Source organism: Sander lucioperca, chromosome 4, assembly GCF_008315115.2.
Source record: "Sander lucioperca isolate FBNREF2018 chromosome 4, SLUC_FBN_1.2, whole genome shotgun sequence".
NCBI classification, from domain to species: domain Eukaryota; kingdom Metazoa; phylum Chordata; class Actinopteri; order Perciformes; family Percidae; genus Sander; species Sander lucioperca.
This window is the reverse complement of record NC_050176.1, coordinates 29,113,098-29,129,062: the sequence shown is the minus strand read 5'-3', so window position 1 is coordinate 29,129,062 and position 15,965 is coordinate 29,113,098. Positions and strand designations below refer to the sequence as shown.

The window sequence follows — 15,965 nt, the reverse complement described above, 5'->3', positions numbered from 1 at the left end:
GAGCCCCATTATTGATGCACCATGTAAACTAACATGTCTCTTGTGATAGTATTTTCTTCACAGCAACAAACAGTTCTCATCACCTTGACACATTTAACGTTACAGTTCCAGGTTGAGCTGGCTGCTGAAGGTTTTCAGTTGTGCTCCGCCCTTCAACTGTGCACCCTACTGTGATTCTTTTCTTCTTCTTTTTTACGTAAAAAGGGGCGTAGCAATTTTACGCAGAATGAGCCGACCCGACCGGTGAAACTGGCAGTGCCGTGCCGGGTGTCGGATGGTGCATGACAAGCAAGTAGGCTATCCTGTCTGGAATTATATTACTTTACGACGTTCATTATACGAGAAACATATAGGCTACATTGTGTCGTCGATAAGTCTTATGAGCCCCTTTCCTTTGAAATTCGGACGAAAATATAGCTATGATGCCGCGGAGATATTCGGACAGAGGAGATGCCGGTGTTATTTGTTACATTTAGCTTAAATTAACCGAAGTATTACATTTTCCTCAATTTGCCAACACCACATTCCGTTCCACTGGGCGACAGTAACTGTACAATAATGCGACAGGCGTTTTTGAGGCAGGTCCGTCGGTTTCCGTGGGTCACCAACGTTACACTGTACGGTTGTCTGTTCGCTGGAGGGGACTTCGTCCACCAGTCGTTCTCGCGAGGGGAACAAATGGACTGGAGACACACACGGAACGTCGCCTTGGTCGCGTTCAGTTTCCATGGGAACTTCAATTTCTTCTGGATGCGGTTCCTGGAGCGGAGGTTTCCCGGGAATTCCGTCCGGATGGTGATGAGGAAGCTTCTCCTGGACCAGACCACAGCGTCACCCCTGGCTACCAGTGTCTTCTACACAGGTCATTCATTGTAGTGGGCAGTATGACAGTGGGACGGAGGGCAGTGGGACCGAGGACAGGGACAGGACAGCTGCTGACAGCACACCACAGCTCCCCGGGGCACTCTGAGCGCCTGCAGGCTAGTTAATGGTTAACTTCAAAACAGATCGCATATCTGTCAATTTGTAACCTGACCCGAGTCCTCTCAGTGCTCTTCTCATGCCAGCATGTTGTTCATTGCACTGTGAAACATACCTTGACTAGCAGAGGTCACATGAAAGTCTTCACTTTGTAGATGATGTGCTTCAAGTAGGCTAGATAACGTTAGATTTGAAATTTGTCTGAAATGAGTTGTGTAGTGGAGTAAAGACCTTCATATCACTGTATATTATATTAGAAAAAGTAGTGGGTACAAGTAGGCTTTCACTTAAATAGCAAACAAACACAATCAAGTATGTATGACTATGACCTAGCTAGCTAGCTACTATCTGTAAATCTGGCACCAATAAAACCAAAACACTAACCTATTAAAATAGGCAATTATGCTTAATCAAAACTTTGTAGGCCTACATGCTGTCATTGTACTGCTAATGTTTTGCGAGAGAATATGTTCCACTATTTGTGCAATAACACAGCTTGCGAATACATTAAGTGATATTATTGCCATAGTGATTTTTTTCTTCCTGTTCCTATAGGACATACATATAATACTGTGTCTTTAAAGTCCACTTACACTATAAACCTTCCATCAGTCAAATCATTTTCCAGCTGACAGTCAGAGAATGAACTGTCATTTGTCTTGTTTTCACGCAGGTGTCAGCATTTTGGAGGGCAAAGACGACATCTTTGAAGACTGGAGAGAAAAGTTCCTGAATACATATAAGGTGAGTAGGAGCAGAGACACAGGCTGTCACAGCATGTTCGTCTTGCTAGCACCTTCAAGTGCTTGTGTAATGTGTGACATGAGACATTAAATTTGTGCCTAAATCAAAACAGATAAGACGTTATAGTGCATTTATCCAAAACTAAGGCTTAATGTATTTAATGACTCAAAGCTCATTTAACACGTAGGCTATTATTTGGTTTAGGGAGAGCTACTGATGGCTCTCTATCTGACTAATTAGCATGAATCTCAGTCACTAAAGTTGAAAGATAAAGTTTATTTTTTTTTGTAATCATAGGTTTCAGATGTGTCAGTAGAGGTTTGTGTACGTCTACAAATGATGTGTGCTTTCTGTTTGTCTTTTCAGACGGGGCTAATGTTCTGGCCATTTATGCAGGTAAATATTGACATTCATGGATAGTTGTCAATTCTTGACCCTTGGGAACAATATATAGTGAAGAAAATCTAAGCTCAAAGGTCCCGTCACATCTCACAGCCTCATGATGAACCTAATGGAAGTGGACCTTTCAATTTAGATTGTCTTCCCTATTAAAATCTTCAATTTCCTCATGTTTTCATTCATTTGAATAGCTGTTATATGTGATAATGTGATATATTTTGAAAGACAAACCTGCGGAGCAACCATTGATTGGCAGACCCATCCCAAAAATCATAATAACAAAACTGACAAAGTAGGGACTACATTCTGTAGTTTAAATTATAGAATAGGGTTTCAGTATGACATCTCACAACAATACTTGCATAGGAACTATTTATTTTATACTGCACAATAATAAATCAGAATTTTTGTTTGATATGTAAACATGTAATATACCAGAACAATGATATAAATATATTTTTATCTGTCTCCCTCAGTTTCTAAACTTTGCCTTGGTGCCTCTGTACATGCGGACCGCCTTCACCGGCTGCTGTGCCTTCGTTTGGGCCACCTTCCTTTGCTTCTCGCGTCAGAGCGGCGATGGCACGGCCGGTGCTGCTCTGGCGTGGATGTTCCCTCCTAAACAGGACGAAGCAGAATCCACAAATGAGAAGGTGGACTCCAAGGAAAAGAGGGAATAGTAAACCTACTCCGATCCAAAGTATGTAGAATCAGTGGTTGTGATGGAGGGGGACAAAACGGAAACGGAAAAAGCAGCGATCTTTAGTGGAGATAGCAGTTTCAGTGGATGGCAGTCCTGTCTGCGGTTGATGTTGCACTATCACTGCCAGGGTTTGAGTTCAAAGTCACACTGGGGTTAAACTAAAAAAAAAAAGTGCGTTCTCATGACCTCATGGTGCTTTGAAACAGCATCCAGCAAATGGAATGTGTAGTATATTTTTCAGTATGCATACAGCACATCACCTCAGTGGGAAAATGTAATTCAGTCCTACTTTTCAATCCCACAGTGAACCATCATGGTGCTATATTTGTCGTCAGGTTTTGTTTTTATAAATGCAGTCTTGTGTTCTCACATTACAAACAAGAGAGTTCCCTTATTCTATTGGACCATGCTAAATGATATTGGAATTATTTATGAGGACTTTTATGTCTGGAAAGGAACCATAGAATTAAAATGTTATTGATTTTATTTCTATGATGGGAACGTGTAAAGTTTCTGCTTTACATCTAAAAACTGAACTAAGACGTATCTGCGACTGGAACAGAGTGCCTGATCTCTAAGGACTTTCTGCTTTGGTTCCTGTTCACACTCTGGTACAAGAAGTGCACATGCACACAGGGACCAATAATCCGTTATATATACAGTATATAAAAAACACCTAAAAACACTAAAACATATCCGAAAATATATTTTTCATCTCGTATTTTCAACCATTGTTCCTTAATATTTAAATGTTGTGGCAATGAGATACTGCTGAAGATTACTCTGAGTTTGTATGTTAATGATTGATGAAGGTTGTCTCAAACATCCATTTACTTGAATGTGGAAATGCTGCCTGCCTGCTGTCGTACTTTATGTCAGTGTGATACTGTGGAGTGCTCTCTATTATATCTCTTTGCACCATTTCCTAATTTTTCAACATTGATTGCTGTTTTATCCATTTTTTTTTCATTTTTAATTTGACCTCTTAGTGTAAATGTTACTTTAAAGGTTACCTCGCCTGCAATGATTCTTGAACGTCAGATGCCTCTGCCAAGCCGTTTTCTATAGAGGTAATTTTTAAAAATAGCTCAGTATAAGAGCTGACTGCCATTCCTATACTATATAGAATTTAAAAGGTTCCAGGCAAACTTCTTTTCTTTTGATCCCTTTAATCAGACATCTTTTAAATTGCATCCTTAATTATAATAACTTATTATTAGTATAGTATTAGAATGTGTGTTTCTAATTATTATTTGTATGCTGATGTGCTACACTGGAACTCAAAGATCAAATCAATGAATATTCCCTTTGTTCATTCCAGCAACTGAAGACTGGGTGATATTAATAACGCATTCAAAGATTTGTACACTACTTTATTTTTTTGAATGGTTTTGATATCACAAAGAACAACTATTTTAACAGTGTCGTTGACTGTAACGTATTGAAAAAAAAATGATTTGATGACATTTTGCACGGAAGTTACACTGATTGTGGTAGAGATAAATCATATTTATTGTTGAATAAATTAAAAACATCCCATTGACTCAATGTGTGTTTACTGAGCATACAACTATAGCAACGCAAAAGAAATCTATATACTGTAACTGAGATTATAACTGACCTTGGGTGACACACTGAGACCATAGCAGACCCATAGTTTTCTTCTCATGCGCCCAGTTGATCTGTAATATCATGTACCTCTGATATTTTGCTATCAAAGGTACATCCTGGGGGGCTTGTGTTCAGACAGAAATATTAGTCATTCCTCTGTATTACTCATAGTTTAGGCTATGCAAATGCAGCTCTGTCTCCATCTCTTGTGGGAATATACAGTATTAAGCACAACACATACTTTGAAAGGCATGCCTGCTGGTGCATGCCCTTTTTCTACAGCCTGCATTCCCACTGTTTGTTTTATGTTTCTTGCTTCGAAGACTTCCCAAATAAAGCTTTACTATTATTAAAATTGTTTCTAAATTTGTGACACACTGCTAAAACAGAGTCAGTTTGTCGAAATTGTGACATTATGCAACCAGACCCCATGTGGAAACATCTGACACTTATCCTTTGGTAGTTATTTCAGCCTGCCAAATAACAACCAGAAGTAGGCCTTTACACTTCAGAGACAAAATGCTTAAAAAGCTATTACCCCCTGCAAGTGTTTTAAACTAATAAGAAATACCTGAAATATATCCAGGCAGAGCTGTGGCATATTAAAACTAATTCTTGAACAGGCTGATAATAAAAAAAAACTCCAGTGCAACTATGTGTCTGTTGTTTTATTTTTACCGTCATCTCGGTGTCAGTGGGTGTCTCCCAAGTCTTCACAACCCTGCACCGCACTGCGCATGCTCCCTGCATCCTTTTCTCCATCCACACGTCGACTTCAAAGCTTGAATGAAGATGCTCATCGTCTCGGGTCGCTGGAGCCTTTTCACCGGGTGAAACTGAGTTATATTAGCCTACCAATTACTAAATAAATTTGGAGGGACGCACACAGAGGAGCCGTGCAGAATTAAAGACTCGTTGTATCCTGGTTTCGGCGCGGATACTCCACCGACATGGAACTGAAGAAATCTATTTCGGACACCGAGCGTGCGCTCAGGAGCTACGGCGCCGTGTCGGAAACGGCATGGACAACGGACAAAGGTGAGCATCTCGAAGTGAAATATGATTTTGTTTTACCGCCTGGTGGGCCGGAAAGGCAGTTTAGCATCTCTGTTTTCTCAGCAGAATGTGTCACTCTCGCTGTGAAACCCCAGTGAGCAGTTGGCGTTGAAATGGTTAATAGTGACTCATAAAGGTTTAGGATCGGTAGCGCTGCCTCGGTGCTAAAGGGCCTATTAATTCCCTTACATGCTCACTATGGGTATATTGCGTGGTCTGTGAATGGATTTGGGCCAATGAGTACACCACAAATACAGCAAGCCCAGCACATTTTCAAACTTGTGGTCATTTGATTCAGTCCGAGCTGATGCAGAAGCATGAAGTGAGAGCACGAGCAGCTGGAAGTCCATACCCTGCTCTGCTCTGAATTTCACATTTAAAAGAATATTTGTTAAAATTAGTTAAAAGTTTTTCTCAAATCCATAAAATATATGCCTCACTTTTAGTGATTACTTAAAATTGTACAGGGGGTAAGCACAAAATAGAGTTTCTGCACAATAATAACAACATCACGACAGACTACAGCCTAAGAAATGTCTATAAAGCTGAATAAACACCTCTCTAACTCAGCTTCAGCTAAAAAAATGAACATTGTTATTACTGTTAATAATGTCCCTATTATTTTGTCCTGCATTTATTTTATTTGTCCTATTTAGGGCTGCAATTAACAATTATTTTCTCAGTTAATTAATTGATTGATTCATCATTTGGTCTGTAAAACGTTTTTTTCAACCCACTGTCCAAACCCTCTTTTAATGATAAAAGCGATATTCGATAAAATCTACTAAAAGCAGCAAATTGTCACATTGGAGAAGCTGGAGTCAGAGAATGTTTTGCCTTTCGCTTGATGCATGACAATTATTGGCAATTATTTTTTTTATGTCAGTTGACTTCCGCTCTAAACAATACCACAAACTAGCCTACAGCATCATCAGCTGCAGAGCCGTTTTAGATGTGTTAGATGTTTCTATTATTTTGTCCTGTTCTCAAATCCCAAGTGATGACGTTGGATGAATGACGCATGTGTTGACAGAAGCAACAAAGCGGTAGCGTCCATTAAGATGTATCCTGGTTGGTTCCACTGACAACACCTCATAACAATCACAGAGAGCAGGCTGTAAAGAAACTTCCAGATTAAGTCGGAGAAGAAGAAAAAAAAAATGCAGTGGATATTTTTAGACACGGATCCAGCCATTGCTCTCTCTCTCTGTGTCTACCACACACACACACACACACACACACACACACACACACACGCACACGCACACACACACACGCACACATACACGCACACGCACACGCACACACACACACGCACACACATACAAACACTAACACACACACACACACACACACACACACACACACACACACACAGTCACAGACAGACAATAAAACAAAAGTAAGGCAGGGCAAACCCCCTCCTCTTTTAAATACTGCCTGTGTTTCTATTGCAGCAGTAGCAGTGTATAGGCTACAGTGTGACTGCAGGATGTGGGATGTGTCAGGGGCGTCTGCATTGGATGTCATACAGATGCTAACATTTCCCTGTTGTCGAGCCCCATGGGGGCGCTGCACCGCGCACGATCCAGGCTCTCCAGGCTGTTTATTCCTCATTACATCCTAATCCGGTTGATCCAGTTTGTTTTAATGACACAGGGCTAATTCAAACTGATTAATTCATGTGTGAGGATACTGTTTCATATCTGCAGGTGATGAGAGGAGCAGGTTTGCTTGTGTTGGCCTGGAACCTTAGAGTTAAGCCCACCTGTCTCTGGTGGACAAGCTGCTTTTAATTAGGAAGTATCGAAGCTGTTCGTTCCTTGTAATGTCTTCGATGCTGAGTGTGTGTGAGCGGCTTGCTCAGAGGAGAGGGAGCTGTAAAGACATCATTGAGCTGGCACTTTGCCACCATTACTTAATGCAGCTTGGTCCTATTGGTGGTTTTGTATAAGCACGTGGCTGGAGTGTGCAAAGAAAAACAAGACACAGAGAAAAAAGGGAGATAAAGAAAGAAACACTTGTCAAACTTTAGCTCCTGCTGTGTTTCGTATCCTGCTGCAGTTTCATGATGTAAAGTTAGATTTTGGTGTCAGCGTCTTTTTGTCAGCAGACACGTCAGGGGATGATTCAACATCAGTGAGGCACAAACAAACCGGGCCCTCCTGTGCACACTTCTGTCTGCTGTGGTGAGTCAGCTCGGTCTTCAGCAAGCATCCATGAAAAGTACCACAAACGCAGACTGCAGTTTATGTTGCTGCAGGAGGACAAGGAGCTGATCCACTCCTCTAATGTTACACTGTGGATAAATGTCATGCGTCACATTTGACACCTCTTGATTAAAGATGAAAATAGTTTATTTATATTTAGGTGAATAAGGACCTATCAGCTTGTGGACTGGGGATTTTGTCCTCTTACAGTGTAGTCGTGTTAGGAGGGGATTGCTTCACAGCAAGTATGGACGGGAGGATTAACATCAATTAACAAAATATCCATATGGACAAGTACTTGTCCATATGGATATTTTATAATAAAATAAGCAAAGAGGGCACAAAAAAAATCTCTGGTTCCAGCCTCTTGCTGGTTTTCGTTGCCTGTGATTTTAAACTAAATTACCCAAAGACATCACACTGGACTCTGGCAAATTGTAATGGACATTTTTCACTATTTATTTTCTGACATATTTAGGAAAAAACATTTAATCAATTAAGCAAGAAATAAATCAGCATATCAATCAATAATGGAAATAAAGTAAAGATCGTTGTAAGGACAGCACGTAGCTAATCCAGAGAGGCAGGAGAGGGCAGAGCCACTCGCCACCCCTGCACATAAACTGAGATTACAGATGAGATTATCTGGATGCTATTTGATTAACGTTTTTACAGAACCCTGAGAGCAAGTATCAGGTGTGGCATCTAATCTCACTGTAGTGCATTTGCTGGCTCTGTGTAATATTCATGTTCTGCACAAAAGTGGAAGATAACTGTTGAGATTCAGGCCTGCAGAGATACCGAGTGAAGTTTGACGCGTGAGTGGTGGTATATCATTGTATTGTAGTATTGCATAATACTTACTGGGTAATGGGGACCTTCTGAGAGACAGATATTTATTTTTGAAAAGGTCAAAATTCAGTACAAAGAACAACTATATATATATATATATATATATATATATCAGCTGGTTAACATCTGGTTAACATCCATGTCTCTCAAACTCCACGCTTCCAAGTTTGAAACACAGGTTTTCTGTTACAATTTTGAAGTGTGAAGACCAAACTGAGATAACCCTAAATTATAATGATATATATATATATATATATATATATATATATATATATATATATATATATATATATATTATATAGTATCTTCTCAAACAAAGCTCCTTCCAGAGCCACCGAAGATATTATACACTGGTTTTAAAGGCTGAGTAGTACTCCTCATGACGAGTCAACTGATCTTCATGTGTAACATTGGCGAAGTGCTCCTTTAATGATTTGCAATGGAGACGGATGGGAATATTGGCAGGGAGAAAGCTTGATGACATGCAACAAGAGAGGAGGAAACCAGGACAACACACTAATAAGCAATCAACTTCGTATGGAATATATTTGTATCTGCAAATCAAGATGCACACTGTTGCTTGTATGTTGTAAGGTGCTGGTAGGGTCAGTTTGTTGCAGGAGCGGCAGCATTTGCAGTGGTCAGTGCAATAAGTGTTTGGTCAGTGTACTAAGTGTTTGTTATTGGCAGATATGGAGAATGTGAGGTCAGTGGTCCAGTTCAGGGAGAAATAACCCAATCAGCAAGACGCCGCAACTGCTCATTGATCCATGAAGGTATTAGTTTCTCTTCCTCAACAACCTTCTGCTAAAAACAAGGTTCTCAAAGTGCCTGTATTACATGCTTAAAAAAACGGAAAATACATTTACGATTTTCATCTTGAATTAGATACAGGTGTTGTGCCACTGGAATCTGTCATTCAGTCACGTGTAGGTCGTTTTTTTTTCTCCTGCTTTTAAACTCTGAAGCAGTGTACAAAGTGAAGAGAAGTGAGTAGTAGACATGTCTAGAGCAGAGCTGTCCTGTTGGAGAAAAACAATCTCACTACCAGTGGTGGAATGTATCTAAGTACATTTACTCAAGTACTGTACTTAAGTTCAAATGTTGAGGTACTTGTACTTTACTTGAGTCTTTTCCTTTCATGCCACTTTCTACTTCTACTCCGTTACATTTCAGAGGGAAATATTGTATTTTCTACTCCGCTACATTCATCTGACAGCTTTAGTTACTAGTTACTTTACAAATTAAGATTTTTGCATACACATGAACACATGTAGTTTATAAAATCCTATGTTTTATTATAGATTAAACTAGCCAACAATAATACGGCCTACAAGTCATGATGAAATGATTAGACCATTAGACAGTTGACTGACAGAACAGTTTTAATCATTTCCAAATTCTAAAATGTGATGATTTTTCTGCATTGAATACTTTTACTTTTAATACTTTAAGTACATTTTCCAGATGATACTTACATACTTTTACTTAAGTAACATTTTCTATGCAGGACTTTTTACAGCGTGGTATTAGTACTTTCAGGGGCGTAGCACAAAATTCTGGGCTCTGTAGAAAGGCATTTTCTATGGGCCCCTTCTCGCATCCACAGCTATTCATTCTAGCATTTTTTTGGGCCCTCCTCACATGAGGGCCCTGGGTACTCAGTCCCCTTTCCCCCCCCAGTCCGATGCCCCTTAGTACTTTTACTTAAGTGAAGGATCTGAATACTTCTTCTAACACTGTTCACTACTAGGATAGTAGAAGTTTCTTCCTCCTGCCCTCCCCCTGTCTCCTGTTTCCCTCCTCTCTTTTTTTTATTCCTCCTTATTCATTTTGACTCATCCCTGTTTTCCTCTACCTCTGCCTCCCAGGTCATTCAGATGTGTCCATGGCAGAGAGCACCATGGCTCCAGAGGAGATCGAGGTGGAGATGGCTCGTATTCAGCGCCTGCGAGAGGTCCTGGTACGCCGGGAGTCGGAGCTGCGTTTCATGTGAGTTGCTGAACGGTCAATTTCTGTGTTTTAACACCAGACGTAATAGAGTGTGACAAAGAGCGAATCGATACAGTGTCATAACAACTCCTACGGCTTTTCTTGAGTGGATAATGAGCTTTCTGTGTTGACACGCTGCAAAGACATTCAAGTCTTCTTCTCCTTTGGGATATAAGTTGGCTGTTCCAAGACTGTTTAAGACAGAGAGAGGCGGTCCATTTGTTCATTGATTATGCATAGGCCTGGTCATGCCAATATAGCAGCTGAATGAGTCACCATGATGAACTCATTGGCTCATCATCAACATCAGCTTCAAGGATTATGGTTATCAGTTTTTGGGATGACATAGGCCTACTGTATTTTTTTTCTTCTCTGTCTAAAGCCTCGCTGTGTTGATCATGTGACTGTTTTGACTGTGCTTGTTGTGGAGCATGATAACATGGATGTTGATAAATAGATCAGACAAAAACAGAGTTTAATACTGTAGCAGTACATTTTGTAAAGTAACAAACTAGTGTCTCATTGTCTTGTTCAATAAAAACTAGGGCTGCAACGAACAGTGTTGGGCAAGTTACTTCCAAAATGTAATACATTATAGATTACTAGTTACTGTCATTTGAGAGTAATTAGTTATATTACAATATTACTGTCTCTGAATTGTAATGCATTACACTACTTTTGCATTACTTTTGAGTTACTTTTACCAAAATAACAGGGGAAGTTTGATTTGGCAGCTAGCTTGTGAATCCACTTTAATACATCATAGATTATTCATATTTTGTATAATTAATATAAATATGCAAAGTAACTAAAGCTATAAAAAATAGATAAGTAAAACGTATAATAGGCAATTAGGAGAAAATAAAAATACTCAATTAAAAGTACGGCATTGTTGTAAAATGTTTGTTTATAGCACTTGAATAAGAAATTCATGTTGTTTAGTTTAAAACACTCTAAAGGAAATGTTCAATTATAGTGTGATTAAAACTCACTATTAACATTATTTACAGTACTTGATTTACAGCTGATTTGTGAAAAGGTAGCCTACACAACCTTATTTAACAGTAATTTAGTATTACTGCGAACCGTCACAGGAAGTGCTTTTTATTTTGAAGTAGGCTACACGGAAGTTGTCTGTTGTGTAGCCTACTCTTGCTAGCTTACTGAGATTTTTTTGTTTTTTGTTTTTTATTTAGTAAAGAACATAAGTACAACGCCAGTATGTACAAATATAAATAGTCATTACCAGAGGTGGATATACAAAGACAAATATAAGTAGAAATTTTTAAAAAAGTAGAAAATTAAAGTGCAGTACATATTAAGTCAAATGTATCACCGGTACATGAGAATTTTTTCAAACTAGCTTACTGAGATGCAACCATAGGATGCAACATGTCCGTCAGGCTCAAGTTGTTCACTTTCTTGTTTGTAAAACTGCGACATATTGAACAGTAAATGGTCACAGTAAAAGACAAGCGCTTTTGGTCGTCATTCGAAGCCATTCCACTACAGGCATAGTTACTCTCTACGGCTGATAAAATGCAATGATATTTACGTGTAGCAAGCCTCAACATTAATTCCCGACATGTTTAAATCTGTCAGCCGCTGACGTACCGTCACCTGTTGGGTTCTGGTTCTGACCACGGGAACAGAAACAGGACAGCTCACTTCAACGCAGTGTAATAACTCCTGAAAATAATATCCATCTCGCAAATGTATCTGTCTCTGCAGTCATCTCAACCATCGAATACAGCGACAGGAAAATAATACGGCTTTTTTTTTTTCCTGTGAAGAAATGTGTCGCGGTGTTGGTGAATTCTTAAAAAAAACCACTAAATGTTGCGTTAAAATGCGTTGTAACTCGCGTTACTGAGACTGTAACGAGTATAATATTACCGAAATTTTATTAGTAATGCGTTATATTACTGCGTTACAGCAAAAAGGAATACATTACTGTAATTGCGTTACTTTTGTAACGCGTTACTCCCAACACTGGCAACGACCTAATATTTTCACAGTGCAACCGAGGGGAAATAGGTAAAAACCTTTTCACAACATTGGCGATTTTAGACCCTTTAGACTCCCTAGAGAAGAAGTTGGTAATTCCATGGCGCAGATTAGAACCCAAATTGAAACGTAAGCAACTAAAATTGCTGAATGTTAGAACATTGTGTCAAAGTGGTCATTATCACTGTGACTTATAAAGTGTCAGGTTTAGTTCCATCTTAGCGTCAAAAAAACGTTAGCTGACATTGTTGTTCAGTAGCTAGCTCAGAGATTATCGGCTAATGAAATTACTGATTTAGCAGGCGGGGTTTTTGCAAGGCACTGTGTCCGTGTCACATTCTCATTAGGGGGCTGAGCCCCCCTAAAGGTCTGATCCTAGAATTGCCCGTTTCACAAATTATAGTCTGCATGTATTTCCAATGTTCATTCATGCCAACTGTGCAGATGAATAAATGAATATCCAGTTTCCATACAGCGAGTGAGCAAATAGGAATTGAAGGAGAATTTCAACGTCCTGTCATTCGGTGCTTTTACAATGTTAGATATTGTAAAACAGGCAGCAGAATTCATTATCAAATACAGTCCAAAATCCTTAATATTCAGTGTGCTTCAGCAGAAGACAAATAAGAGCAGCAAATTCTGACATTTACGAAGCTGAAACCATCAAATATTTGGCATTTTTTGCTTAAATAATTAATCAATTATAACTTTTATGTTGATCAGGTTATTCCACTAATTGTTGCAGCTCTAATACAGACTCACAGTACACGTAGGGTTTCACGATACGACGGTGAGAAGGTGAGATTTTGCCATATTATTTACATTTAATATCCCTTAAATGTCTTTGGTTGTATCAGAACATTATGGACAATGTTGCAAATTAATGAGCAGGATGATTTTGGCATCAATAACATGAAATAACGTTTTTTTAAATTTTCAGTTTTTCCAATATAAAAGATATCATTCATTTCTGCAGCTATTCTGTGATGGAGGATTTCACACTCTTACTATATGTGATGAATCAAACGATTTCAGTGTAGCTTAAAAAACACTGCCGTTTTGTTGTTGAGCTGAAAAAACTATTTGTTTTGTCACTCTATCCTGTTGTTTTTATTTTTTACTTTTCAAAACCCTCTTTTAATGAACAAGGAGGGTCAAACAGGCTTTTGTACCTTTATAAAACTTTGGTCAACCCAGTTGTTTTTAAAAGTGCCATATAAATGAATTGACATTGACATTATCAAACTGAACTGACAGTGGAAGTACAAGACACTGTCTTGGCCGCTGTTTATTTTTACGTGTTGAAACTGTATCACAATGTCTCAGCAGCACTGTATCATATCGAACAGAACGGTGTATTTGGTGGGTCATTACACCCCTAACCTCTGCAGCAGGATGATGGTCGACGTGTCGCATGAAGCCGATACACATCTTAGAGAGCTCACTCAGTTGATAATGTTGATTCACACGCCCACTTAAAATGCTTCATTAGGCCGCCACGCTGCTTATTTTTTACATCTCTGTTGTCGGATCTGTGTGACTCAAGACGGCTCTTAAACAGACACGCACGCACGCACGCACGCACGCACACACACACAGTAGCAGATGGAGTGTCAGAGTGCAGAAGCTGCTGGAATCCACAAATAGCATTGAGAGAGTGAAGCACAAGGCAGAAAGAGAAAAACAGATAAACAGAAAGAGAGGAGGAGAAAGAAGCTGAAGGGAGGGGTCAAGGGGGAGAGAGAGAGAGAGAGGAGGGAGGTGTAAAACGGAGCAACAGGGATAAATGCAGAGGGAGGAGGAGGAGGAGGAAGAGGAGGCTGTGGATGAGTCATCGGCCTGATCTATCACAGACAGAATTAAATCGGTGGTAGCTGTCACTGCTCCACAGAGAGAGAGAGAGAGAGAGAGAGAGGAGAGATAGAGAGACAGAGAGGGAGGGAGGGAGGGAGGGAGGGAGGGAGAGCGAGAGAGAGAGGGAGAGAGAGAGAGAGAGAGAGAGAGAGAGAGAGAGAGAGAGAGAGAGAGACGGGGCTGAGCTACTGATATGTTAATTGATTACAAAAACACAGTTTAATGCGGTTTGTGTGAATTATAGGGTTAATTGATAACAAATAAAATCTTTTTTTTCCCAGCCCTAGTTGGGATGTTTTCATTTACTCTGTGTTAAATATAATTAGGGTCATATTCATGTTTGAAAAATGAATTTCTGTGCTTTTGGAAATTGACAGAAATTTTTCACTTGATCAAAATGACAACATTTGGAGTCTAGATTCTTCCCACAGATTTTTCAGCTGCATCTGCTTTCCTTCCAGAGTTCACTATACAATACAACTCTGCCTTACATCATTCCATAGAGACATCCAGATAGTAATATTACAGATAATAACATCTGTTGTTCTTTAATCTGATGGAGGCCAGCGATTTACTGTTTTCTTTCACATTTTTTCTTCTAGGATGGATGACATTCAGCTCTGCAAAGACATCATGAGTTTAAAGCAGGAGCTGAGACAGATTGTCACAGTACCAGGTACAAACACACACACACACACACACACACACACACACATTCCTGTATGGGCATCAAAGTGAGGACCGGATATAACTACTATGGAAGTGAGGACCACCCTTTCTGCTACACTTACAGACAAAATAATGCTACATTTAAACACTAGATGTCTCCCTGACTCAGTTTTCCACCTCAGATTATTTTTAAAACTAAGTATAAGAACCGTCATTCTACCATTGAAGTGAGGACCGATTCTAGGGGGCGCTATTGGGTTCAGTTCTGGCTAGACTATTTTAACTACCTTCTTTCTTTTGCTTTAAGTTATTCTTTGCTACCATTTTATGTTTTAGAACAGACAAATAATGTAGTAATATATCAATTGGAGAGTCTTTGAAGAGTTACAGTTTGAGGTTCATATACAGCAGCAGAATATATACACAAATGATGTGACCATTGAACAGACTACGGCACAAAAGCACAGATGAATTTCTGAACTAAAGTAAAGCAATAAAAAACAATAAGTGTTAACTCTTAGTTATCAGAACATTTATTTCAGTTTGTTCAAACATCAACTTTGAGAATTTGCTGCTTTCTTTCTCACTTGTGACAATAAACTTGTCGCAACAACTGTCATTTGAACAATATATACCTGAAGACAACCTTAAACTTTGTTTTAGGTGTTTTTCAATATGTTCTGACATTTTATAAAACAAACCTAAGAAAATATTTGTGCAATTAATAGATAAATGTGCCTTATTTCTATTTTTTGAAACACCACTTCAACTCTACTGCACATCAAAAGAACTGCAGCAGACATCAACTACAACACAACATTATATTGCACAATAAAAATCTTCAAAAGTGAAGCTGCCGTGTAGCAAACCTCCGGTTTAATGTGACA

General features: G+C 39.2%; 2 protein-coding genes across 2 annotated transcripts; both read left to right on the top strand.

Annotated features, from left to right (window-relative positions):
• Positions 1-205: 205 nt before the first annotated feature.
• On the top strand, positions 206-4,353 carry LOC116057212 (mpv17-like protein). Its single transcript, XM_031309604.2, has 4 exons — positions 206-862; positions 1,655-1,725; positions 2,092-2,121; positions 2,601-4,353. The coding sequence occupies exons 1-4, from the start codon at positions 559-561 to the stop codon at positions 2,802-2,804; spliced, it is 609 nt and encodes a 202-aa protein (XP_031165464.1). The 5' UTR covers positions 206-558; the 3' UTR covers positions 2,805-4,353.
• An 813-nt stretch (positions 4,354-5,166) lies between these two features.
• Positions 5,167-15,431, top strand: LOC116057211 (bMERB domain-containing protein 1). Its single transcript, XM_031309602.2, has 3 exons — positions 5,167-5,476; positions 10,428-10,548; positions 15,012-15,431. Exons 1-3 carry the CDS (start codon positions 5,389-5,391, stop codon positions 15,145-15,147), a joined length of 345 nt encoding a protein of 114 aa, XP_031165462.2. The 5' UTR covers positions 5,167-5,388; the 3' UTR covers positions 15,148-15,431.
• The last annotated feature ends 534 nt before the right edge of the window (positions 15,432-15,965 follow it).